This window comes from Antechinus flavipes, chromosome 6, assembly GCF_016432865.1.
Source record: "Antechinus flavipes isolate AdamAnt ecotype Samford, QLD, Australia chromosome 6, AdamAnt_v2, whole genome shotgun sequence".
Taxonomy (NCBI): domain Eukaryota; kingdom Metazoa; phylum Chordata; class Mammalia; order Dasyuromorphia; family Dasyuridae; genus Antechinus; species Antechinus flavipes.
In genome coordinates this window covers 138,719,269-138,747,113 of record NC_067403.1, presented here as the reverse complement: position 1 = coordinate 138,747,113, position 27,845 = coordinate 138,719,269, and the positions used below count along the sequence as shown (strand labels likewise).

The 27,845-nt window shown below is 35.4% G+C and overlaps 1 protein-coding gene and 1 long non-coding RNA gene across 2 annotated transcripts in view; one reads left to right on the top strand and one right to left on the bottom strand.

Annotated features, from left to right (window-relative positions):
* Positions 1-27,845, bottom strand: part of LOC127542019 (uncharacterized) — a 236,787-nt gene that overhangs the window by 2,088 nt on the left and 206,854 nt on the right. The window lies entirely within an intron of this gene.
* ARHGEF38 (Rho guanine nucleotide exchange factor 38) overlaps positions 1-27,845 on the top strand; it is a 134,926-nt gene that overhangs the window by 84,937 nt on the left and 22,144 nt on the right. Inside the window, exons 5-9 of the mRNA XM_051967447.1 lie at positions 5,025-5,042; positions 15,969-16,168; positions 16,543-16,676; positions 22,687-22,791; positions 24,864-24,986. Coding sequence (XP_051823407.1) covers positions 5,025-5,042; positions 15,969-16,168; positions 16,543-16,676; positions 22,687-22,791; positions 24,864-24,986 — 580 coding nt within the window. The remainder of the gene's footprint in view (positions 1-5,024; positions 5,043-15,968; positions 16,169-16,542; positions 16,677-22,686; positions 22,792-24,863; positions 24,987-27,845) is intronic.

Below are 27,845 nucleotides of genomic sequence, written 5' to 3'. Positions count from 1 at the left end.
ATTTTCACAAGTCTTTTTTTAACCCTTACTCTACACGCCCTTAATGAGTCTTTGAGACCCTCAACAAACCTATACACTAATGTCCTGTCCCATATCAAAAACCTCACTCACCAGGCCTCTTTCTACGGGGCGGGTGCACCCAAGCGGACCTTCTTCTCTTTATTCTCCGGGACTGCGCAATTCTATTTCTTCAGAGGTTTTTTGATCCAGCAGTGGCTGCTCCTAACTCCACAATCTTCCAGGCCCCACATTTCGGCGCCAATTGTCCAGAACCTCCTGGACAGTGTGTGTAAAAGGCCCTGTGAAGAGAGAAGAGGAAGGGCAGGACAAGAGACGCGCAGAAGGGAGACAAGACAGGCTTTCTGATCAAGTCTCGTTTATTGTGGGCAAAAGTACAAGTATTTATGGTGGTTTGTGAGGGAGTGGGGGTGGTGCAAACTCAGTACAGAGGAGACCCTAGATAAAGGGTTTGTTTCCCGCCGAAAGAGGAGTTAACCAGAGGCCTTTGATGATGTAGGAAGCTCCAGGAGGCATCTAGATGTCTGTTTGTTCAAGGTTAGAGGAGTCTTAGGAATGTGGCTTTATCACCTGTAAATTAGTGCCGGCTCCCCACAGGGAGGGAACCTCAAACTTTTATTGCAGCCTTAGAAATTTGCTCATACACTGGTATGTGATAATAAATCTGTTCTGAATTCTCTCCATACTGACCTTCCCCAGCTAGTTGGTCAAAAGCGATTTGTACATTAATTCCTATTTGCCTATTTTGTTGGGCTTGAATCCTACATAATTCATGATACTCTGAAAGCCACAACAAGTTTTGTCCAGATTCTAAACATGTCTTTGCTATGGATTTCCAATCACTCGGGGTTAAGAGTTCATAAGACAAATTATCTAGTAACATCTTAACATAAGAGGATGTAGCCCCATAAAGAATGCAACCCTTTTTCAAATCCTTAATTTTTTCCAAATTAAAAGGAGTGTATCTTCTCCCTTTTTGACCTGAAGACTCAAGCTCTTTAATCACAGGATATGCATTTATAAAATTAGATACATCTTGTCCTTCATTTTTTGCCTTAATTAATGCTTTTTCTAATCTTGTTATATTCTGCTTCACAGGAGATGCTGATTGTGGTTCTGCTTCTCCACCTCCTCCTTCTCCCTCCACCCATGAAGGATTAATTAAGGGGGGAGGGTCATGAGATGAGGAACAATCTAATTTCTCCTGATGTGAAGTATCACACTCAAAATTAACTCCATTCTTATCTGATTCTTCCTCCTTTTCACCTAGTTTAGTTGACACCTCCCCTTCCTGCCCTTTCTTCTTTTTCCTCATTCTAACACTTATATAATTTCTTAAAGCCAGTTGTATTAAATTGTATGTATAAAGTGTATTTTTGGAGATTGAGTTTGGATTAGAATTGTAGTATTCACCTAGTTGCTCTCCTACTAATTTCCACTCATCTAGATCCAATTCTTTTTCCACAGAGAACCAAGGAGATGTGTACTGTACAGTTTTTAAAATTTCAGTGATCTGCTCCAAAATTATAATCAAACCTTGGCTTTTCATAACTTTGACAATGCTCTCTAAACATTTTCCTTGAAGAGAAACAGAAGGCTGTTTTCTAAACATCTGTCTCATCTTAGCTGAAATTCTACTTTAACTCTTTTAACAAAATTTCTTTGTTGTACTCATCCTAATTTCTGGGTTGAGGAGACTTTTCCACTGGATTCAGGATCAGAGGCTTTTCCACTAAAATCAAGATCATGTCTGCCCCATGTTCGGATACCAAAATGTGATGTTCTCTTCTTTTCTAGAATATGATCGTTCTCTCAGGGAGCAGGTTTCTCGGGGGACTTCTGGGGCAGCCTTAGTTTTAGTTCAGATCAATAATCACCTCAAATGTAGCCAACTGATAAAAGTTCAAATCTTTTATTGTCTCTTCTAAAATAGCCCAGTTAGCTTTCTTTGGTTCTGAGAGTTCTCATTGCTAGTCTTTTGCCTCTGCCAGCTTCTACTTCTAGCTCAATACTGACTCCTGGATTCTCAGTCCCCTCAACTGAATGACTTCTGGCTTTCAATCTCTTTATCTGAATCTTCACTGACTTGTAGCTCTCAATATCTTCAACTGACCCTTGCTGAGACTGAGAGCTTCTTATATATGATCTCTTTAAGGTGTGAACCCAAAAGTTGACTCCTCCTCTGAGAGAGTGGGATTGTGTGAGGTGTAAACTTTGTGAATCTCATACTGAATACTGACTTGTGAATCTTCCAAACTTATAAACTAATGTGTGAGTTAATGTGTGAACTCTCAAAGATGTAAACATAAACATTGTTTCTATCAATTCTATTGCGTTAATACCTTGTAAGGATTCTAACATCAGACCTGAAGTAATTTTTTTTCCACCTCTTCAGTCCTGTTTCATCATCTATAAGGATGGAACAAACCTTTATTAAATGTCTATTGTACTTTTGTCACTGTGCTAAGCACTTTATAAATATTACCTCATTTGATCCTTACAATGACCCTGGGAAGTTATTGTCCCCATTTTATTGTTTTTTTTTTTTTATTATTATTAAAGCTTTTTATTTTCAAAACATATGCATAGATAATTTTCTTTTTCTTTCTTTCTTTCTTTCTTTCTTTCTTTCTTTCTTTCTTTCTTTCTTTCTTTCTTTCTTTCTTTCTTTCTTTCTTTCTTTCTTTTTTGCTGAGACAATTTGGGTTAAGTGACTTGCTAAGGTCACATAGCTAGGAAGTGTTAAGTGTCTGAAGCCAGATCTGAACTCAGGTCCTCCTAACTTTAGGGCTGGTGCTCTATCCACTGCACCACCTAGCTGCTCCCATAGATAATTTTCAACATTCACGCTTTCAAAACCTTGTGTTCCAAATTTTTTCCCTTCCTTCTGTCCACTCCCTCCCCTAGATGACAGATAATCCAATGTATGTTAAACATGTGCAATTCTTTTACACATATTTCTACACTTATCATGTTGCATAAGAAAAAAACAAATCAAAAAAGGGAAAAAAGCAAGAAAACAATAAAAAGAGTGAAAATAGTATGTTGTGGTTCACATTCAGTTCCCACAGTCCTCTCTCTGGGTGTAGATGGCTCTCTTAATCACAAAACCATTGGAAATGGCCTGAATAATCTCATTGTTGAAGAGAGTCACATACATCAGAATTGATCATTGTATAATCTTGCTACTGCTGTGTACAATGTTGTCCTGTTCTACTCACTTCACTTAGCATCAGTTCATGTAAATCTCTCCAGGGCTCTCTGAAATCATCCTGCTGATCTTTTCTTATAGAATAATAATATTCCATAACATTCATATACCATAACTTGTTCAGCCATCCCCCAACTGATGGACATGCACTCAATTTCCAGTTTCTAGCCACTACAAAATGGGCTGCCACAAACATTTTTGCACATGTGGGTTTCTTTTCCTTTTTTTATGATCTCTTTCTGATACAGGCCCAGTAGAGACAATGTTGGATCAAAGGGTATGCAGAGTTTGATAGCCCTTTGGGCATAGTTCCAAATTGCTCTCCAGATGGTTGAACCATTTCACAACTCTACCAACAATGTATTAGCGTCCCACTACATCCCCTCCAGAATGCATCATTATCTTTTCCTGTCATCTTAGTCAAACTGAGAGATGTGTAGTGCTACTTCAGAGTTATCTTAATTTGCATTTCTCTGATCAAATAGTGATTTAGAGCACCTTTACATATGACTAGAAATGGTTTCAATTTCTTCATCTGAAAATTATCTGTTCATAGCCTTTGACTATTTATCAATTGGAAAATGACTTGAATTCTTATAAATTTGAATCAATTCTCTATATATTTTAGAGATGAGGCCTTTATCAGAACTCTTACATAAAAAAAAAAGTTTTCTCAGTTTACTGCTTCCCTTATAATCTTGTTTGTATTGGTTTTGTCTGTACAAAAATTCTTTAATTTAATATAATCCAAATTATCTATTTTATATTCCATAATATACACCAGTTCTCCTTTGGCAAAATTCCTTCCTTCTCCACATATCTGAGAGGTAGACTATTCTTTGTTCTTCTAATTTGCTTATAATGTCATTTTTTATGTCTAAATCATGAATGAACCCATTTTGACCTTATCTTGGTGTAGCGTGTTAGGTGGGGGTCAATGCCTAGTTTCTACCATATTAATATCCAATTTTCCCAGCAATTTTTGTCAAATAGTGAGTTCTTAACTCAGAAGCTGATAAACTTTGGGTTTATTAAACACCAATGACTGTAGATTATTATAGTCATTGAGTATCTGAATAATTTTTTAAAGATAATAATAGCTTTTTAGTTTTTCAAAATACATGCAAAGATAGTTTTCAACATTCATCCTTGCAAAACCTTGTGGTACAGAATTTTCTCCATCCCTCTCCTAGATAGCAAGTAATCCAATATAGATTAAACATGTATAATTCTTTTAAATGTAACTCCATATTTATCATGCTGCCAAAAAAAAAATAATAATAAATCACATCAAAAAGGGGAAAATGAGAAAGAAAAAAAAAAAAAAAAGCAAAAAAGCCAAACAATAACAACCAAAAGAAAAAGGTGAAAATACTGTGCTGAAATCCACATTCAGTCTCCATAGTCCTCCCTCTGGATGCAGATGGCTCTTTCTATTGCAAGTCCATTGGAATTGCCTTGAATTACCTCATTGTTGAAAGGAGCCAAGTCTGTCACAATTGATTATCACATAATCTTGTTGCTGTGTACAATGTTTTCTTGGTTCTGCTCACTTCACTTAGCATCAGTTCATGTAAAGTCAGTATTAACTGAACTACTGACAGATAACCTAGTCAATCATTACTAGCTACCTAGTAAATCAGGATTATCCTGCTTTATTTTATTATATATAATATATATATTACATATGCCTTTCAAGATGAATATTATCAGGATTCTGTGATTTCCTTTCCTTTGGTTTTATGTGAACTAATGTTTCTTTTTTTTTTTTTTTTTTTTTTTTTTAATTCTATAGGAAATTATACCTGGAAGAGTAAGTACTTTTGATCTTTTTAAGTATTTTTAAGGTCTGTTCTTACAGGAAAATACATTAATAAATTTTGCCAAAGTATCATTTACATTTTCTGAAATTACAAGTATTAGTAGCCACAGGATTGTTTTCATAAATAAGTATGAATTCCCATTTTCCTGGATATTATTGATATGTAAGCTCCAGTGTCATTTTGTTTCTAATTTTGTCTGAAATGATCTGGCTTACCATTTAAAAAATTATTATTTATAATAAAATTAATATAGCCAATTTATAATATTAAATTTTACTTGTATAATATTTAAAATATAGATTTATACTACTTTATTATAAACATAATAAAAGCAGTTTGTGACATAGCAGATAGGATGTTAATCAGAGTCAGGAAAATGTGAATTCAAATGCTGCCCCAGTACTTACTAGTTGTATGATCCTGAGTTAATCACTTAAACTCTCCTACCCTCAGTTTCTTCATTTCTAAAATGGGCATGATAATAGCACTTCTGTCTCAGGATTATTATTAAGTATCAGATGAGATAACACCTGGAAAGTATTTTGTAAACCTCAAAAGGCTACATGAATGTGAGCTGTAATTTTTAAACTATGCTACTCTATGAAGAACTTAATCACAAGTTTAAAATTCTTGTAAAGCTTACTCCTTTCTCACTTTATAAATATTTAGGACTCTTTTAAGTTCAAAAACATGCATTCCAAAAAATATAACTGTTCTTAGAAATTCTAGGCAGTAATATAGACTCAATAATACCAGTGGTGTGGGAGAAACAATTCCCTATGGACTACCTTAAACATCTGCTTTTCTATGTTTTTAGTTGGATATGGCTCATGGCAATGACAAAAATAAAGACTAACATTATTAGTGTGAAAAAGGCAGCCCTATCCTGAAAGTTACTCTTAAACAAAGACACACATTTAGCTTTCTCTTAACAGAAAAAGACACTGAAAGGATGAACATAATAGAATTTGTCTTAAACATTGCTTGACTGATAATTTTGAAGCCTTTAATGAGTTGGATAAATAGCATCATTGACAACTAGAGTGGGAATTCTAACCCCTGGGTCACATTTTTGTCGTTAGTACTATTTTCAACGAAGTTTTTCTTTATTTCCTCCAGGGGGCACGATATTATAAAATAGGCAAGCAAATGTCTGGGTTTAGAATCAGAAAGATCTGGATTCAAATTTTACCTTAGATACGTTACCAGCTGTGTGACTGTGAGCAAGTCACAAAGTAGACAATTAATAAATATCTATTGAATCATTGAATGACTCTATCAAGTTCTAAATATGTGATCTTACATGATTTGTCCATAGCCATGTTGGCAGAGCCTGAATTTGAAACAATCTTCTCATACTAATGAGCAATTAGGTGGCACAGTGGATATAGTGCCAGGTGTTCAGTCCGGAAAATGCATCATCATGAGTTCAGTTTTCATAGTGAATAGAGTACTGGACCTGGAATCAAAGGGTGATCTGAATTGAAATCTGGTGTCAGGGGGACAATTAGATGGCCCAGTGGATAAAGCACTGGTTATTGTTGTCGTTGTTACAAAGTAGAAGTAATAAAAGTTCATGACTTGAAGTTTGAGAAGACTTAGGTTTAAATTCTACCTCAGGTTCTACTAGCTATGGGACCATGGGCAATTCATTTAATCTCTTTGGACCTGTTTCCTAATCCATAAAACAGGAATAATAATTCTCACGATATCTATCAAATGAGGAAGAAAGGAGATGATATATGCACAATACTTTGCAAACTTCGTATGTAATTCAGTTTTTAGAAGTACAGGATCACAAAACAATATTTAAAAATCAAGGTGTCACTCACTATTAAAGGACAGAGAGCTCTTCTCCAACCAAATGATGATGTCTTCTTTTGGTATCCCTGATTGTTCTTTCTATAATTTACCCTACTTTTCTCTCCACCCTCCACAAACATAACACCAAAGTGTTATGAAGTGAAGATTGTTCACTTCAGGAGCAAAGCAGATCTAAATAAATAGGAGCAGAGTGTGAAATTATTGAATGGAATGTTGGGCATTGTAATTGACTTCAGATCTATACAGAATCATATAATTCTAGAGTTAGAGGAGAGCTCAGGGGCCATCTACTCCTACTCATGCCCCCTCCCCAAAGTATTCCCCCATGTAATATACCCAACAAGTGCTCGTCTAATCTCTGCTTGAAGACCTCCAGTGAAGGAGAACCCACTAATTCTTGAGGCAGGCAGTTCTTCTTTAGGATGGGTCTAATCTTCTGCAGATTTTCCCCCCTCCATGATTCCCCAATATCAAATCTCAATTATCTTCTTTTCAACTTCCATTCTTAGTTCTAAGTTCTGCCCTTTGGAGCCAAATAGAAAAAGTCCAAGTCCTCTTCCATGTGACAACTCTTTAAATATTTGATGCAGCTTTTCTCTGCCTCCTAACTCTCTCCTCAGCTACACATGTCTGGCATATGTTATAGGCTCAAAGTCTTCATCCTGATTCAAGTTCACTTTCCCGGATATCTTCCAAATTAAAAACATCCTTCCTAAACAGAACTGCAATACTCCTCATCGGGACTATCAATTCTTTCTTCCTAGGAAGAAAGTCTGAAATAGCTATAGAGTTATCCAAAAAATTTTTTTAGAAAAATCTCCCAAAATCATAGTTAGTACTATTTAAATCATTGCTTTGTGTTATCACTTGATGATTCAGTATCTGAAATAAAGCAAATTATTTAAAAGTATTTCTAGATAAAATGTATTCTAACATGAACCTAATAGAAATAGAAAAGCAGCAATAGAGCTGCTACTATTGTGTGTCATATATCCATATATATCATTCTTTCTATTCTAGTCTTGCATCTTTGCTACTCTCTTGAGTAGCTAACATTAATTTCTTGTAAGACTTTAAGGATTGACATTCTTGAAGAACTTTCATTACTTTCCACTTGCATTGCAGTCAAAATCAACTAGCATTCAGAAAGAGCAAAAATTAATCAAACTCACCATAAAAGCTTTGGAAATTTTAAAGATTAGTACTGGAAAGGGGGGAGGGGAGGAGATGGTGTGGGAAACAGCAAAGTTATGTATACCTCCTCTAAGAATTGAAAGAGCATTAAAAAAACTGTGAGTGCTTAGCTAGATGAGAAATTCCAGCTCCATTTCCTAGTATTACTTTTCTCTTTATTCTACTGCTTTGTCAGGAAGCACGGACATACTGCTACATTGCCTCTTCAAGTCTATGAAAAGAGTGAATGAAAATGCCAGGCATTGTATGTGAAGCTCTTCAGCAGCTAAGGCTCTCCAAAACAGCAGCCAGGAGTACATTTGACAAACCTAGAAGCAAAAGAGGCTTTCCTGAAGTCCTTTACCGATGGCAATGGAAATTTTTCTCAGTAACTTTTTTTCAAAATTGCTTTTAAAGCAGATGAGAAAAGAGTTCTTGAAGTTTTCCTAACTCCAAAAATACCTACAAAGTATTTTAATGTTGTACAAATATGCCAGGCTAGGTCTTGCATGACAAGAAATGCACTCACCTTTACTTCAGAGTTGTTACAAAAGAGGCAAGCCAGACTAGCTGAAGCAATGGGACACCTCAAGGGAAAGATGGGAGGGAGCAAGTACTAGACTATCATCACATTGCCACTGCTACCCTGACCACTATCTCCAATCAGACCTTGATGGATACAATCCAGGTCCCCCAAACCTCCAGACCTGGTTCCTGAACCAACCCCCATCCATTGAGAAGTAAGTCCTTGGTACTGACAAATAATCCAATATGTGAAACAGATACTTTTTTTCCCCCACTGGAAATGATAATGAGAAAGATATATCGCTGCCTAATTTGCTGATGCACCTTATGGATCACAGACCCTTTTTATATAACTTATAGTTGACCATGTGTGTAGTTTTCCTTATTAGAATGTTCCTTGAAAATAGGAAATGTCTTACTTTTCTACTTGTATTCTTAGCACTTTGTACGTTGTATGAGTGCTTAAATGTTTCACTTATTCATTCCTTTAGAATTCCTCATTTCCTTCAAAATTTAGCTCAAGCTTCTCTTTTCATATCTAGCCCATCCCAATCTCCCTACTTGTTAATACTTCCTTCTACAAGTTATCTTGTATTTATTTGGTATACACATATAGGTATGCATATATAAATATACACATATATGTATATGTTTGCATTATATATACACCCATAAATATATATAGACTTACACACATACATATACATAATCCTGCCTAATAGAATTTAAGCTCCTTGAGGATATATCCTATTTTATTTTTGTCTTTGTATCTCTAGTATTTAGTACAGTGCCTAGAGAATAATAAGTCCATAATAACTGTCTGTTGATTGATTGGTTGAACTGGAAAGAGAATTTAGTATAGTACTCTTCTTTTTAAGTCATGCTTAAGTCATTCAAACTGTCTATTCTATTGCTAAAAAGCTCTAATAATTAATATTATAAATGTTCTTTGGTCACATATTTCAATGTTTAGAAATCCTAAAAGGAGAAACTGAGAGAGATAGAAAGAAATTCTTGTATAACTATAGTTCCCTACAATTTTAGCCAATTATCTCCTACTTACAGGAAAATAACTGGTTTTGAGAAAAAATAACATTGTTCTCATAATTATGGTTTATTAGCTTATTCCACAGTGATTCAACAAACATTTACTACATGTGAAGCATTGTGCTAGATACTAGGAGCAAGGAAAAATTTAGATAAAATACATAATAATAGGAACTTACAGGTAACTATCTGTAATTAGAGTTTCAACTAAGGCAGAGTGACCCGAACTTTGCTGAAATTTGAAGGTCCAAATAGCAAGGTATTGGGGGCATACTTCCTCTTCCCTCTCTTCCCATCAGTTACAACCTCAGATGAGATCCTTTCAGCCTAATCTTCCCTTTGTCCCAGACACATAAATTCACAGTCAAGGTTCTGTTCCGAAAAATAATGACAAAAAGAATTTCTGTACTTAAAAAAAAAAAAAAGGTTATTACTCTCTTGCTGTTATTTGGTCTCTCCAACTTCATCAATCTAATCTGTGAAGTAAATACGTGATTAACTATTATTTACTAATATTGTTTGAACCTAGCTTTTTGTGGCTAGAAAATTACCTAACCTGAAACTGTAGGTCATTCTGATCTCAGAAACCTTTCAGTTAAACTGAAGATCTATGTAAGGAATTTTTATATCTTGTCCTAGACCCACCCAAAACCCTTGTGTTTTGACTTTGGCCAAGTTTTATTAAATGTTTGTACTTACCTGCTGATATACATCTCAAGCAAACTTAAAAGGAAATTGTCCTTTTATGAAAACTGCCTAACCATTGGCCATCTAGCTGTTTGTCATTATGCCCTTCTTTGAATTCTATATCATGTGAGACTTAACAGAAGAAGGAAGGAAGGAAGAGAGGGAGGGATGGAGGGAGGAAAGAAGAAAAAGGAAGGAAGGAAAATAGGAAAGAAGGAAGGAAGGAAGGAGAGAAGGAAGGAAGGAAGGAAAGAGAGAAAGAAGGAAGGAAGAAAAGAAAAAGAAAAAAAAAGAAGGAAAGAAATGGCTCCCGTCCTCAAGGAGCGTGCATCCTATCAAGGGACATAACTTGTACTTCAACATGTATATCTAGAATACATACCAAATGAATGCAAAATATTTAAGGGGAAAAAAGGCAGTAGGAGCTGGTGGGATAAGGAAAAGTTTCATGTAGAAAATGAAACCTGATTTAATGAAGGAGTCTAAGAGGTTGAATTTACTAAAGAGTCTACTCCAAGCATGGAGAACAATTTGTACCTAAGAATACCTTGCTCCCAAATAGAATCATTTCTTTTCAGAGAAGATTTTAAAATGCTATATGCAAATACCTCTACTGTACCTCCATTTCTGAACCTACATTAAGGTTTGGTAATCATACTGTTCAGTGTTATTAGGATAACATAGTAGTAGTGAATTGGAATAAAACATATTTTGGGTTTTTTTCCCCTATCATATGACAATTGCTGTAATTTCTTTCTTTAGTTTATGGGACAGACAGCTTGGACATGACTGAAATGACTAAACAATAGCAATAAAATGCTTAACTCGGAGAGAGGAAGATGTGGATTTTAAGAGTTGGGCATGACTAAACAAAAAATAGCTCAGATTTAGATAATACTTTAATATTTAGAAAATAGTTTCTTCTCAACAACTTTGTGAAATGGCCCAAGTGTTTATTATAGCTCCATCACTATCCCACCTTTCTTTACTCTCACTATATCCTCTGGAATTCCTCTTCTATTATTAACAAATTGTCCTTCAGAGTAGACCTATGTACTCTCTATTTCATGAAATCATATGGTTACATATTGTTTTTCTCCAAATAGAATGTAAGTTCTTCCAACACAGGGACTTTGTCTTTGCTGCTCCATTTAGTGCAATGTCTAGTATTGCTGAGGTGTGAGAAATGAGGGTTGAGAGATCCCCTGACAGCAATGGGATCCCCAAGGTTCGTGGCAAGAATGGGGTTTATTACACTGAGAAATAGTTTTTCAGTGGGGCAAATTCCTGTTAGGACTTTTGCAAAGGTCTGGACAGATTTCAATTATATTGGGTCTTCTTGGATCTGAGCTGAGGACCTTCCAATAGAAGTTCAAGTGCTCATCCCTTGATATTGTGTAATTCATTCACTTCAAAAATCTTTCAGGAAAGATTATCTCACATTACTATATTTCAGGAACATTAAAATTATGACACATATGGGAATAAAGTCCAAGAAATGCAAATGTTTTTATCTTTGCATTTGCTATTTCCAGTCTCTCCTAATTCCCAGGGCTTACCTCTTTCTGAGGTCTTTAGAGGCCTCTGTCCCTCACAGGGACAGCAGTTGGGATTCAACAGAGCACTCAAATGCAATTGTATGCAAGCTCAGGATCTTTATTCCCATGTCTACATACTACCCTTTGACCTCCTGCATTCTCTTAGTTCCTATTCCCAGTAAAGCTCCAGGTGAAAAGAGATCGAGTGCCTCCTCCATAGAGCTTATATAGGGTCTATGAGGTCACAGGCACACAGCCAATCAGAGAGGAAGACATTTCCCGTTATGAAGCTACCGCAATATGGCTAGAGTCCTGCCCATGATGCAGTCTCTTCTGGCACACAGAAGTTACTTCCAAGACTCTCAAGTATTACCTCCTGGTTGCACTGAACGTGACCTATGTCCTTTACCCCAACAAGAAAAATCAGCCAACATAATCTATATTTACTAGATTTTCTTTGTTTTCTCCACCCCCACCCCCGCCAGGAATTATGTACTACAAAAAAAAAGACAATCTGCAAATTCCTTCCTGACTTCTTGCCTTCCTCCCTCTCTCCATCCCTTCCTTTCTTCTTTTTCTCCCTCTCTTCCTTCTTCCTTCTTCTTCCTCTTCCTTCCTCTTCTTCTCCCTTTCACTTTCCTCTCTCTCTGCCTTTCCTTTTTTTCATTTCCCTTCCTCTCTTCTTTCTACCTTAATTTTCACAATGTTAAAAAAAAATTTTTTTTTCACAATGTTAAATGCCATTTTTCAGCACATATATTTATTTCATTATATTCATTGTGAAGTGCTTTTCCAATGAACTGGGAATGGGGGAGGGGATGCTGCTAAAACTGAACCAGCTGTGTTTACTTGACTTGTCAGTGTCAATAATGATTTGTAATAAGATTATTGTAGCTACTTGGGGCTGTGAAACACTTGTTAAATTCTCAGGAAAATGTGAGTAAGAGAGAAGAGAATGACATTCAATCTCAACCTTCAGTCCAGCACTGGTTAAGGATGAGGACTGTTCTTCATCCTCTTGTGTTACATGATCCAGACATTTGTCAATTGGCACCAGCTCCCTCTGAAGAGGGCTTTCTGAGAAACAGGGCTAATACGGGAGGCAGGGTTATCAAGAGTTAATCTTAGGGAGAGGATTAGATGAGTTGAACTTTGTGGCATAGAGTGCCCTAGGGTGTGTCTTTATTTTATAAAAAAATTCTCTATCTTTCTTGACAGATTGGTATACTGTGTCAGGCAGATATTAGGAGAGAGGGGCTGCTTATCACTTTAGCAGCTGGCCAAAGTGCAAATTGAGGGAGAAAAGTCACTCAGGCGATTTTCTGATGAGGAAAGAGCTTTTGAACAGATTTGCATTGTGAAGCTTTTAAGGGAAACAATAACAATTTAGAATTGTGCTTTCTACTTTGAGAAGCAGAAAGGAAAAAAAATGTCTTTGATGCAGAGGAGGGGGTAAGAAAAAGAAGGAATACTAATGTCTAGGAGTATTGAGAGCTTTTAAATTTATTTTCAGTCTTGACAAGATAGGACTTTGTGGTGTAGACTTCAAAAAAAGATGCAGAGACATTCTTCAACATACCTATTTTTGTTTTGTGCATACTGCTCTTGTATATTACCAAGATAGTTTATTTAGCCTTGCAAAATGTTCCTGAAAATATAACCAGAGAAAATTAAAAGCATATTCATTCTACTAATCTGATTTTCCTGATTCAAGCCAATGAATTTCATGACCCCGATTTGTCTATTTAAAGGAGCCCTTACTGATTTAAAAGTCTAACTGACCAGCTCCCTATTTTTTAAACTGTAGGACTCCAGTATCATATTAAGAGCTGGGAGGAAGTCTGGTTGGCCATCTAATCTAAGTCAGTTCATTTTTTAAAGATGAGAAATCGAATGCTATTAGAGGTTAAATCATTTGTTTTTAAGATATTATGAATATTAGGCATAGACCCACAGGCTCATAGATTAAGGGCTGGTAGTGATTTCAAAGGCCTTCTATTTAAAGTTCTTCATTTGATGAATGAGGAATCAAAAGCTCAAGGAAATTAAATGACTTACTCAAGATCATAAAAGTAGTCTCAGAGGCAGAATTTGAAATCAAATCCTCTTATTTCAATATTCAAAACCAGATCATCTGACTCCATATTCTGTATCTCAAATGACTCTAATGTGTATTACTTATACCTGCCACTTGGGGTCATTAGATGCCCTCAAGCCTCTTCTGTGACACTTTCCAGGAATCCTTTTTCAGCCTTCTTCTAGTCATCCCCAGAGAACTCTCAATGCACTCTGCCTTTTTAAATTAAATATGTGTAATTATTTATTTGTGGGTATTTGTATTCCCACCATGAGGTCAGAGACAATTTATCCTTTTCTCTTTAGCATGGTGTCTTCCACATGTCTCATCAATCTATCCACACTTGTTAGAAGTTATCCAAATCATCTGGATATTTAAAGCATTACTTATTAGTTTATGTAAAAAAATTCAGTTTTGGTGTACTTTTTGATGTACATCTAATTCACTTATAGCAAAAGTTTTGGGGTTTATTTTACCTGCCATAGCTTGGAAATTGCACAATTCTTTTTGATCCGACAATTACCATTTTTAAAAGAACTATTCAAAATATTTACTAAATTTAGTCAACAAATTTGCATGGAATTGTCCTGGGTACTAGGAATTCAAGAAAAAAAAAATCCCTGCTCTCAAGGAACAGTCTAGTATGAAGCATACACAAATATATGTACACCTATATATACATGTATAACATATGCAAATAATTGTAAGTGTTGGACCTGTAATCAGGAAGACTTGAGTTCAAATCCTGCCTCAAAACTAGCTCTGGGCAAGTTACAGTGTCTATCTGTTTATTTCCTCATCTGTATAATGGGGAGAATAACACCAATTTTCCAAAACTGTGAGAATCAAATGAGATTATGTTTGTAAAGTTTGCAAACCCATAAAACATCATACAAGTGCTAGCTACTGTGATTAATATTACTACCAATAGTATTATTATTACTTATAATATAAATCAGAAAATGTTAAGTGGAAAAAAATATTTAAACACAATGTTATCAGTCTACAAATTTTTGGGAAAGGGTTTTGATGGTTTCCCTTCCTACATGTAAACATACATTTCCCAACTATTTGTTTTGTTTTTGAATCTGTGGTCTACCTTTTTCTGACTTTCCAAGAAGTGATTTGAAAAGCCTCTAAGCTTCCTTAGGGAAATGTTTAAAATAGTTTACCACTCTTTTTCTAAACATCACCTTAAAAAAAAAGTTGTATTTTTTTAATTCAAGTAACTTCATGATAATTTATCCCCACTCTGTGGTCTTGCATAGTGGAGGGCTATGCTGAATGTTGTTATCTATCCTTTCTTCTCAAAGAGGACCATGACATCAGGGAAATGATGCTATGGCATGTAAGTGAATTGAATTTAAGTGAGAGAGGACTGAAATGTAGAATTAATGTATCAAAAACAACAATAGCTAGCACTTATATGATATTTTATGGTTTGCAAACTTTACGAGGTATTATGATAAGTGCTGAACTCAGACATTTGTTCAGGATATTTTTTTTCTTTTAGAATTTCTGGATAAGAAAATTGAGGGAAACAGGGTTAAGTGATTTGCCCAGGATCATACAGCTAGTGAGTATCTGAGGCCAGATTTGACCTAACTCCAGGCTTGGCCCTTTACTTGTTTCACCTGTCCCCACACAGGGTAATAATAATAATATCTATATTCTTAGGTTATAAAAACCAAATGAGATAATATTTGTATAGGGTCTGTCACATACAAAGGGTGCTTACTAAATATTTTTTTCTTTCCATGTGACTTCGGGCAGAGTTCTTTATCTATCTTCAAGGTCTTAATTTTCTAACAGAAATAGTAACACCAGGGCTGTGAAGAACAAATGGCAGAGTTGGAAGTTATTATTAAAGTTTGCCATTAGTAGAGTGTGACTTAACAGTGACATGTTTCTCTTGAACTCTTTAGCTCTCTTTACTCTTATTCTGGTTTTAGTTTTTCTGCAGCCAAGAATAAGAAAAGCAGGATGAGTAAGCAAAATTGCCCCTTCTTGAAACTGCTTTCTTATGTTAGATGTTTATATTTCAGAGGCAAACCCAATCTGCTGGATATGGGATCCCTGCTCATCAAGCCAGTTCAGCGGGTGATGAAGTATCCTTTACTGCTCTGTGAACTGCGGAACTCAACTCCTCCTTCTCACCCAGATTACAAAGAACTGGAAGATGCCTTAGCTGCAATGAAAGACATTAATGTGAACATCAATGAATTTAAAAGAAGGAAAGATCTGGGTAGGAAAGAAACATGGAAAAGTTGATTGTAGTACAATTGTTATTACCTTGGGATATGGTCATCTGTGGCTAGGAAAGCAGTTTGCTCAAATTCTATAAGCACCCTCAATTGAGAGCTAATTTAAAGTAATGGGACCAAGAAGGTTTGGTTTTTGTCATGTTCACTAGGGGGCAGATAAGGCAGGAGGAACCAATGTGAATGACACTGTGAGAATTTCTAGATAGCCTGGAGGGCCCTAAAATTGAAATTCAGAGAATCTGTGATTCCTTTATTTTCATGCTATTTTACCTAAGTCTCTTAAAAATCTAATGAGGAATGGGCTTGTACGTCCCTTATCTGTATCTGAACATGTCAGTGGAACCTTCTCTTCCAGTTCTGAAATACAAGAAGAATGATGAAGATGAATCCCTCAAAGATAAATTTTCCAAACTGAATATCCATTCAATTAGCAAGAAATCCAAAAGGGTGACTAACCATCTAAAGATTCTGACCAGAGGAGAATCTCAGGTAGTCATTTTTCTTATTTTAGAGATTTTTTTTTTCTTTTCCATGTTGGTTTTTATTAATTAGATCTGTCCCTAGTATACTGGGAATGAGTGTGATACATTTCCCAGATGGCCTCATATTTTCAGAGGTCCTTCACACACATACACACCATTTAATAATAGCCTTCCCTTTTAGACCTCACTTAGTATTTTTTTTTTCCTGAGGCCATTGGGGTTAAGTGAATTGCTTAACACAGCTAGGAAGTGTTAAGTGTCTGAGGTCACATTTGAACTCAGGTTCTCCTGACTTCAGGGCTGGTGCTCTATTCACCGCATCACCTAGCTGCTCCCCTCACTTAGTATTTTCTTTGGTAACCCTTTGGGATTGTCCAATAATCCCAAATAGCTCCTAATACTCCTGAGTACTGTCAGAAGTAAATAAAAATGCTTAACAAAATAAAAAATAAAACAAAAATATATACAATGTTAATATATTGTTTTATAAATCAATATGTAGCCCACAATGATCCTTATGTATGGTTTAATGGCCCCATTTCTTTTTAAGTTTGACACCACTGCTTTAATATACCAAGATTGTTTCAAGGAAAGCATTTCTAAAGAAATTTAATAATAATTAATAGTAATAATAGGCACAGGTTTAGAGACAGGATCTCTTTGGTAAAGGGAACTCCCAGAAGAGTAAACTTTCTATCCCACTTCAGGCTGTAACTTTTCTGATGACTTAGTCTTAGAAAGTTGCCTAGACCAGGTGATTAATTGACTTGCCCAAGGTCCCAAAGCCATATTATGTGTTAGAGAAAGGATTTGAATCCATGTCTTCCTCCAGGCTGACCTCCAAGGACCACTTATTATCCACTGTGTCATGGTGTCTCTCAAAATAATAATAATAATAATAATAATGATAATAAAGTAACCATTATATAATGCTCTAAGATTGGTAGTGTGCTTTACACATTATCTTATCTGACATATGTGTTGTTATTATTACCATCTCCATTGGTATCTTGTCTTTTCACTAGATAGTAATTTTCTTTAAGAACTGCCTTAAAAGGGGGCATGGTGCAGTGGATAGAGCACCAGTCCTGAAGTCAGGAGGACCTGAGTTCAAACTTGGTCTCAGATACTTAACACTTCATAGCTTTGTGACCCTGGGCAAGTCACTTAACCCCAATTACCTCAGCAAAAACAACAACAACAACAAAAAACCTACCTTAAGGAAATTTTGTATCTCTTCCAACAAACACTTAGCAGAGGGCTCTGCATACAGTAAGCAGTATTTTATATGTCTCAAGTGAAGTAAGTCATCTAAGCTTCAATTTCCTCACTTGTAATTTTACTTAAAGGGTTCAGATCAAATGATTTTTTTCAGCTCTAAATAATGAAAAAGCATCTACTTTCAGTTTCTATTAAAAATGGGAAGGATGAAGAATGAGCACTAGAAAAGGCACCAAATGTACTAGCTAGTACCAAAAAAGTCCTAAGGTACATATGTTGATGGTATCCATGTTAACACATTCCTTGAACCAAAAATTGGGACTCATGATCTGACAGAGGATATTCCCTCCCCCCCTTCCCCTCTTCCCCCCTTCCCCCCACAGATTTAGAGCTGGAAACTCTAAAGTTTCTCCTGATTCCCTTAATGCTAGTGTCTCCCATTTTATAGAGATTTAAACAGTAAACTATAGATATCTAGGTGGTGCAGTAGATAGAGCCCTGGATCTGAAGCAGGAAAACTTGAATTAAAATCTAACTTCAAAGACTTTGCTAACTTTTGCTAGGTCCATTTAACTTCTGTTTCCTTCCAAATAATCAGTGACAATAAGAGGCAGACAAGAGGCAGACAAAGAAATTGAATAAACTCAGGTCCTTTGGTTACCAATAATAATCTTTATACTGTCTCTTCCTTCTCCCTGTTTTTATTTTTTTTTCTTCTTGAAACTGGGACCATCCTAAAAAATCCTGAATTTATGGTCACTATACTGCTCTTCTTTGCCAAAAAGAATCCTCCTTTCCTTTCCATATTCCTCACTCAGACTATGTGTTTACCCTGTGAGGATCTTCTTTTCCCAATTCATAACCATATTTTCTGTGTGAAATCCTCCCACAAATCCTCTATGAGGTCCCCAAAGAGTTAAGTGGTTTTTTTTTTAGTTCCCTTAGCATTGAGTACCAACAAAGTACATGGGGCTCTGAGTCTGTTGTTATTATTAATTTTTTGGTAGAAGACCAAAAAAAAAATGTGTTTTAAGAAAAACATTAAGAAAAACCGAATGTCTTGGTGTTCTGGAATTGGGAAGTAGTAGATCATCCACATGTATTCTACTCTAGTCACGAACTATCTAGGATAATAAAATATACTCTAGTCTAGTTGCCATATTTAAAGAGGAACATTGATAAGCTAGAGATTGTGTATTCGAAGGTGCCCAGGATAAGGAAGGGACTCAGGGTCATGTTTCTCAAAGATCAGTTGAAGGAATTCGAAATTTTTAGTCAAAGAGAAGGGTTGGTATGATCATGATAATGGGCTTCAGCTATGTTTTGAAAGGTTTGAAAGGTTGTCTCATTCAGGAGATATTCAATTTGTTCTGCTTGATCAAGAACATAGAAGAAATAAAATATAAGAGTTACAGAGTGGAAAATTTAGGTCTATAGTAAGTAAAATCAAATCAAGAAGTAAAAAACAAATTATTAAGCATCAATTATGTGCCAGGCATCTTGTTTAACACTTGTGATAAATACAAAGAAAAGCAAGGCAAAAACTGTCCCTTTTCTGGAGAAACTCACATTCTAATGGTGGGAGAGAACATGCAAACATCTTTATAAATTGGTAAATTGGAGCCAACTTTGAAAGACACTATCATTAAAGGAATCAGGAGAGTTTTTTGTTTTGTTTTGTTTTTTACACAGGAGGTAAAAATTTTTTTCTTGATTATTAGAGATATCCCAAGGTGGAATGGGTTTCATGGATAAGGAGGGGATTAGCCAACATCATCCAGCCAAGTCTAGATGGTCACTCACTTGTTCAGAATTTGTGAAGGGGACTCTTATTAGTTATGGGTTGGACGCATAGGTTGTTTCTAACATTAAATCTGTGGAGCCATGATTTTAGTGCAATTTCATCAGCATTAAAAGACTGACCCTGTTTATTCATTATAATCATTATAAGTAATGATTAAGGAGATAATTTAATTGTATTTGTGTTCCTTTGATATAAACTACTAACCATTCAGCATTGGTATGGTGTTCAATCCTTTCAGTTGGTTAGCCATTTGGGGCTTTTCTTGCAAAGACACTAGAGTGATATGCCATTTCCTTCTCTAGTTCATTTTACAAATGAGGAAACTAAGGCAAACAGACTTGTCCAGGATCACAAAGCCAGTATATTTCAAAAGATGGACTTGAACTCAGGTCTTCCTAATTCCAGGTTAATGACTTTTTTCCCCCCCATTTCACTTTAACTGATTCACAGAATCAAAAGATATAGATTCAGAGCTGGAAATGACTCCAGAGAGTCATGTAATCGACCATCACCTCCACTATACAGACAAATAAACTGAGACCCAGGGAAATTGAGTGATTTGCTCAAAGTCCCATAGGTTAAAAGCATAAAAAGTGGGATTTGGAGCTATTCCCTCTAATTTCAGAGCCAGGTGATACTTCTAACAAAGATATTCTTAATCCAAAACCTCTTTTTACAATTCCCTTCTGTATCTCCAAAGGTATCAATAATAAAATTGAACACTAAGATTAGTTATTCATACCAAGAGCATGTTTTAAGAATCTAATATATGTGCTGACACTATCCTAGGTGCTCCAGATACAGACAACTCCTATTCTCAAGAAACTTACATTCCATAAAGCATTGTATTTTAAATATATGCAAATCACATGTGTTATATGATCTTTTGACCCCTGGGAAAACCGAAGCAGCATGTCAAACAGAGCATTTGACTTGGAGTTAGAACAGAGTGGGCAAGTAGGCAAGTGGGCAAGATAGCAGGAGAGATGAGACTCCAATCAGCAGCTCTCACAAAAAGGGCTGTTGTTTGTTCCACAAAAAGGTGGAAGCTATCCCTTACACTGAGAACATGGATTATATTTGACTTGAACATTCCTCAGTCATGATGTGACAGTAGCAGTATTAGAACTCAGTACTTCCTGCTTCTTAGGCTAGCCCATTCTATATGCAAACAGATCGTGAGACAGAGCAGACTCAGAGTGAAAAAGCTTCCTTTTTTAACATTGGTTGTGCAACAAGGAACAAATTATTTAGCCTCTTAGTGTCCCAAAGCTATTCTTAAAGTTGTAGGTTATAGACAAATTTTTGCTTTATATCAGTTTAGGAAGTTTTTGAATTGGGAGATCCCATACACCCTTGAAAATATAAATTTAACTACTAATTTACTCACCCTCTTTATCTTTTTTCCCCCCAAAAAAATCCTTAGCATTTCATTGGTGCCTGAGAAATACTTTTCTTTATTCATAGTAATAATGAATGATTGATACTAAAAATTACTATTTGATCAGATGACTTTTAAAGTGTTGGAATCCTTACTAACTGCTACCTAATTAGAGTTGATCTAATCTTACAAGAAGATGTTTTGGGCAGAACCTGAAACAAGGTACTAAGTAGAACTAATTAATACAAGGCTTGTGTTCACACCTTTACTCATTGGAATTCAATGAGTTCATACCTCCCATAGTGCTCTCTGGCCCAAAGAGCTTCAAGGGAGGTATGAACTCTCTTGAAGTTAGAAAGTGTACTTTGTGAAGCTAGCATACTTGTGGACTCCAATGAGTAAAGGTGTGAACACAAGCCTTGTCTTAATTAGTTCTACTTAGTACCTTGTTTCAGGTTCTGGCCAAAACATCTTCTTGTAAGATTAGATCAACTCTAATTACTTAGCAGTTAGTAAGGATTCCAACATTAAAGTCTCTTCTAATTCTAAATATATGTTTCTACATACTCTGAGTAATGTACTATCATTAGTATGTATACTATCCCCAGCAATTCAGTTCATAACACATTTAAAATTTAGAATGTCTTTGTAAATTGTTTTGGTCAAAAAACTCATCTCATGCTCAATACAGAGATAAGCTCCTCCAAACTTAGCTAGGCTGGTTCTGAAACAGCTTTAATAGTAAAAGCCTGCATGTTGGGGTCTGCAAAGTAATTTATAAATTTCTCATTTTATCCTTACAATAATCCTGAAAGGCAGATGCTATATCATTGTCTATGATGTATCACCAGTTATCATAGGGAGGGTTGTGCCAACAGCCAAACTTGCTTTCCTTAGGTGATACACCAGTCCTACATCATGAACTGCTAGAAATATTAACACATAGTTCTATAAGTATAAACTCAAGGATGTTCTGGAAATAACCTTTGCATGCTCTACTAGAATAGAGTGACAGATCAAAAAATCTTAACCAAAAAGGTAATTATGGAAAAACTTTCAAGCAGGCTAAACTATTAGGCAGCTTTGGACAATAATAACAGAAACCAGGGAAACTAAAGAATAGCATGTGCCTATTTAATGATTATTTCAGTACATGTTCAACCACTGGAGGAATTTCATATATGATCATTGAATATTTATCATATTTTGGTGACAGTGTTAAAAACATTTAAACACTCGAAGATGTAATGATGTAGGGTGACTGGAATTTTGCTACAGGAGATAAAAGCCCATTTCTAGGAGTAGTATGTGCTTGTTTGGGGGGAAATCTTTTTAGTTTTCTGTCCCCACACGTAGTAGTATTTTGCAAGCCATGCTGCATGGCATCCCTTTCTCAGCCTGTCATCACAACCCCTTAATTCCTGCTTTCATAATAAAGGTTTCCTGACATGATGGATAAAACTCTCCTCTATGCCCTTCTTCACTCTTGTTCAACTCAACTTACTCTGAGAACCAGAATTCCTAGTTAAAATTCTGTTCACACTGCTTAACATCATTAGGAGATTTGCTTTTATACCAGAAAAAAGTAAAAATAATGAAAATATATTTTAGGTGAAAGACAGAACCTTTAATAGAGAAGAAAAACTGTTTAGACATTTAGAAAAAACCGTGAGGAATTGTGTGAAGAACATTTCATTCTGCCTTCAACACATACAGGTGGGTACTTTATGGTTATTTTTGATATTTATAAGATGGTGTTCTTCATCTTTAGTTGCCATTATGTGACAGTGTCGGTTACCTATGTGATACCATGGACCATGTGAGGCTGATTAGATGACTTTCAATTATAGAGATTGTCAGTAGTAAAAAAAAAAAAATGCTTTTTAAAATAATGGTGAACACTCTAAAGGATTCTGGAAATCCATGATACCACTGAGAGTAATTAGAAATGTATGTAGAAAATTCATATAATTCAGTCAGTAAGAGGCTGATTTAAATAATATCTATAAAATGCTTTATATATATATATGTATACATGTTATACATATTCATACCCATATACACATACATATATTCAATTCTCAACTTTCATAGGGGTAATATTCTAGAAAATGATGAAAAAATCATAAGCCAAATATTGATAAAATTGAACCTATGAGAAAATAACCTTTTTTTTGGTTATAATAATCAAAACTATACTCTTTAGCTATAAATTGCTGAAAATACACTTTTCTATATAAAATTCTTTATAACAAAGCATTGATTCTGATAATATTCTTTTCCTAATATAGTAATCATAAAGTAAACTTATAAAATGCAATACACAAAATAAAATTGGTAACATATAAAACACTTTTTCTCATTGGTAATTCATTAGAATTTTCTACCTTTTGTGCTAAATTAATTGCTAAATTAATGTGCTAAAATTGATTTTATATATCCATTTTTTGGTAACACAGTACTTAAACAGTACCATAAATACCAAATAGCAAATAAAATCCTTAGAACAAAAACATTTTTAATTTGAATTTTACCACTGTATAACATACTAATGGTAAACCTCTCTATCTTGGCCACCCTTTTTAAAATCAAAGGACAGGTTGCCAATACTTTAGTCACTGGTATTGGAAGATACTAAAATTGGCAAGATCTCAATATCACATCTAACCGTCTGTCTGGAGATCATGAAATTTGAAATAATTATTGAAAAAATTATGAAATAATTGAAATAATTAATTAGCCATGTCTACTTCATGTCCCTCTAAAAGGTCTCCTAGACAACAGTGACTGCAGATATCCTGGCATGAAATTTACCTGTTGTGTACTGCTTTCTAGAGCCCCCAAGTTGAGGTGACAAAACGTACTCTGCTTTGTATAGTCCCCATGCCAGGGTGAGAAAACATACTGTCTTAGGGGAGGAGTAATGAGGTGAGATTCCCAAGGATGGTTAAAATATGGAATCTGTTTATTCCAAGTTCTCTCACCCTTAATATACCCTCATACCCTTATATAACCAAAGCAACACTGGGCATGTGCTAAGACATCCTGGGCGTGTGGGGCCACATAAACAACTTGCTATTGTACATAGTTTGCCACCTGGTATCACTCTTCCACCTGCTGTCACTCTGCTTCAATTACAACACAGGTTATCACCACCTCCTGACTTCTCGAGGTGAAAGGAAGGTGAAAGGAAGTCTGAGAGTCCTTAGGGGAGATGGGAGCTGAATCAGATATGGCTAGCAGGTTCCCTCTGAGCTGAAGGGTCTTATACGTCATTCAGAGTTCCTCCACTGTCTGTGGCCCTCTACATTTACCCAACATTTTTATTTTCTTGCTAAGTCACAACACTGACTTTGTATCCTTGGGCTTTGAGCCCAAGTGTTAAAGGCAAACAATAAAAATAAGCAACAAATGTGTTGGGAGCGCTTTACAACCATAGGTGAACAAAACCAGTGAAGTGTTTAGAGGGATAGCAGTTACTGCAAAAACTTGCCCTCTTATTTTTTCCTATATGTCTCTGGAGATACAAAGGAACAGCTGATTTGGAGTTGTGATAGGGCAAAATGAATAAGGGTAGAAGAAAGATAATGAGAGGGGACAGGAAGTTAATGTAATATAGAAATAAGAGCCATAAGGACATTTAGCATGTGGAGTATAGTTATGGGTGGATTTGGTTCTCAATGATGATGAAGGCATTTTTCTTGGGTTGTATGAAATATGTCTTAGTAAAATGCTGAATGATGATGACTAGAGGACTTAACCATTGTCAGTTTTTCTTTGTGTTTTAGGATGCTATGCCCCTAGCTGCCCAGACTGTGACAGAGCTGCATGTTATTTCATGTGACAAGGATGCTAAGGACAGTGACTATTCAGCTACCCTAAGCAAGCCCCCAAATCCCTGTGAAGATTTTGTAAGTTCTTTAAACCCATGGATAAAGGAAAGTTATGGTGCAAGGTTTAAAAAAAAGTATTTTTCTTTATTATTGAAGGTTGACCCTTTTAACTATAATTCACATCAAAGTTGTGGATCAGGGAATCTAAAGATATCAAGATATCATAAAACTTTCTGAAGGATCTGATTTAGTCATCAAAGTTTTAAAAGTGAATTATTGAGGTGGTTTTTTTTGGGGGGGGTTGTTTATTTTTACTGTAATGTAAATTCAAGAGAAGCTCAGGTTGGGTTCTTAGCATAGGTCTCCTGACTTAAGTCAAAATTTGGCTTTTTTCTCCATCTTGGAAAGATTTGTTACAAAATAGTTTTTATAAGGATTTATTATTTCCATGACTCTTATTGGAGAGTTTATAGAGAGTACTCATATTGAGTCTACTTAAAATACAAGAAAATCACATGATCTTTTACGCAATTCTCTTTTAATAGGTGGCTAATGGTGTACTCTCATGACTATAATTCTTATTATGGGGAAGGTGTGGGAAGGAGAGAGGCACCAAGGTTAGAGAAATACTAGCTCTCAAGACCCCTGGGTACAGTAGGTGTAAACCTGACTGGTATCAGGCAAATCAGTCCAATTAAAAGCAGAGCAGGTCAAAGTTTACATGCCAAACAGCACAGGGATTGGACCTGTGAGTGGCCACTGTACTTCCAAGATGGGCAACTAGAGAATTAAAAAAACGAAGTTGGCAACAGTTTATTTTTAGTATATCCTAATTTAATTTGAATCAAGAATTTATTAAGCACTTTTTGTAATAGGCACTTTATTTTTTTAAAAAAAGGCAAAAGTAATATTGTCCTTGTCCTCAAGAAACTTATAGTCTGCTGATAGGGAGGGGTAGATACATAGACAGATAAATAAAGATAAAACATATTTTAAAAATACCAAGAATGGAATAACATGGAGAGTGGGGGGAGAATGAGAGCACTAGCAACACTTTAAGAGAATGCACCAAGAGACAGAGGTAAGGAAGGACAGAATAGGGGATAATAATCTGTACAAAGTAACAGAGACTGAAGATGGGATGTTGAGTAGGGTGAGCATAAAACTGACCAGTTTGAGTGGAATGTAGAGTAGAGGAAGGAGTGAAATCAATAAAAACCTGCCATTATAACACCTGCCATTTATAAATCTTATTAATACTTACAAAACATTGACTTATTGTTTCATTCAATTCTCACAATATTGTGAAGCAGAATCCATAATTAGTCCCATTTTACAGATGAAGAAGTAGAAATTGAAAAAAGTTACATGACTTGTCCAGGATCAGTTAATGAGAGTCAGAAGTCTGATTCTAACCAAGTGTCTCCTAACTCCACATGCAGATGCCTTTCTGATAAAATAACAGAATCTTGTGAAAAACAATACCTAGGGATCTTGAATACCTCAGTAATCAAATTTGCTAAGTCGATAAATTATTTAGGTGATGGGACTTAATATAATTTAAATTTTTAAATTATATTTTATTTTTAAAATTTACTTTTTAAATTTTATGCTGATTACATATTTTAATATAAGATAAAACTAATTTTAATTTACTCTTAATTTTAACTTAATGTGATTCAATGAATAATTATGTTTACTCCCTTTGTTGGATTTATTTTATTTATCTTCAAGGTGGAAAGGCAACTGTTTTAAAACTGATAGTTCTTCTGCACCACTGGAAAAATGCATGGCATGGGCAGCAAGAGTAGATGCTTTTTTTTCTCCCAGGCCTGTAATAATTCTACATATTATACATAGGGATATGTGTACATGTAAACAAATAGACTGATGAAATCAAAGTGGCTATCTAATAAATAGTATAGACTCTGCTTTCCTACAGATAAGGTCTTTGGGCTCTTTCTGTTTCCCTGGTGCCTTTTTATGTAATTATTAGGTGATGACTATAATTCAGCAAAGGAAGTGTCTAGGGTACCATCATTGATTTGATCCCAATTAGTTCCAACAGTAGGCTGTTTCCCTATTTCCTAGGGCATCAGATATTCATTATAGGTCACTTGGAAAGAGATAGGAAATGCTATTATAATTACATTATCTGAAAGTTCCATTCACGACATGAACATAGTAATTTATCTCAGACAAATTACATAAATTTTTCCCTGGGCCAAAGGATGCATTCCACTCCATGGAGATACGTATTGATTGTTTCACATGCTAGTAATCAAATCTTAATCAGTGTTACCTCTATTGCCTGATGTCAATAAGAGATTGGTTTCCCCCTTTCCTACAGATTTTCTAACACAGGAGCCATTAGAGATAATTAATGTACCCTGCTGCTTTCCTAAGGTTGTCTTCTGGATTAAAGAGAGATACCAGGTTTAATGTTATGATGATGAATCTAAGTTCAAAGATTCAAAGGTGGAACATTCGAGCCAATCTTTTCATTTTACTGATATGGACAGCCAAGGAGGACTGAATAATTTGCCTAATAAACACAGTTAAAAAAACAAAAAAAAAAAGGAAGGTAGGATTTGAACTGGCAACCTTTCACTTCAGAGTTTCTTTCCATCAGATCACATCACCATATTTATTTGAGTATCCCCCTTTCCATGAAAGAGTCAATGTGAATAAAAGTAGGGAAGGTAGCATGCTATAAGACAGATGCCCTTCAGAACAGAAATAGAAAAAAGGGGATGGGAGAATATAACCAGTCCTAGGACAGCAAATCAATGTAACATGATGTAATGTGACCTCAGGATAAATGCTCCTAACATTAACATGATCTTGCTATAGAGCCAAAAATAGAGTAGAAATCATCTGAGAGGTTTTTATTTGTTTTTTTTTTTCCTTAATAGGCAATTGTTTTGTGGTTAATTT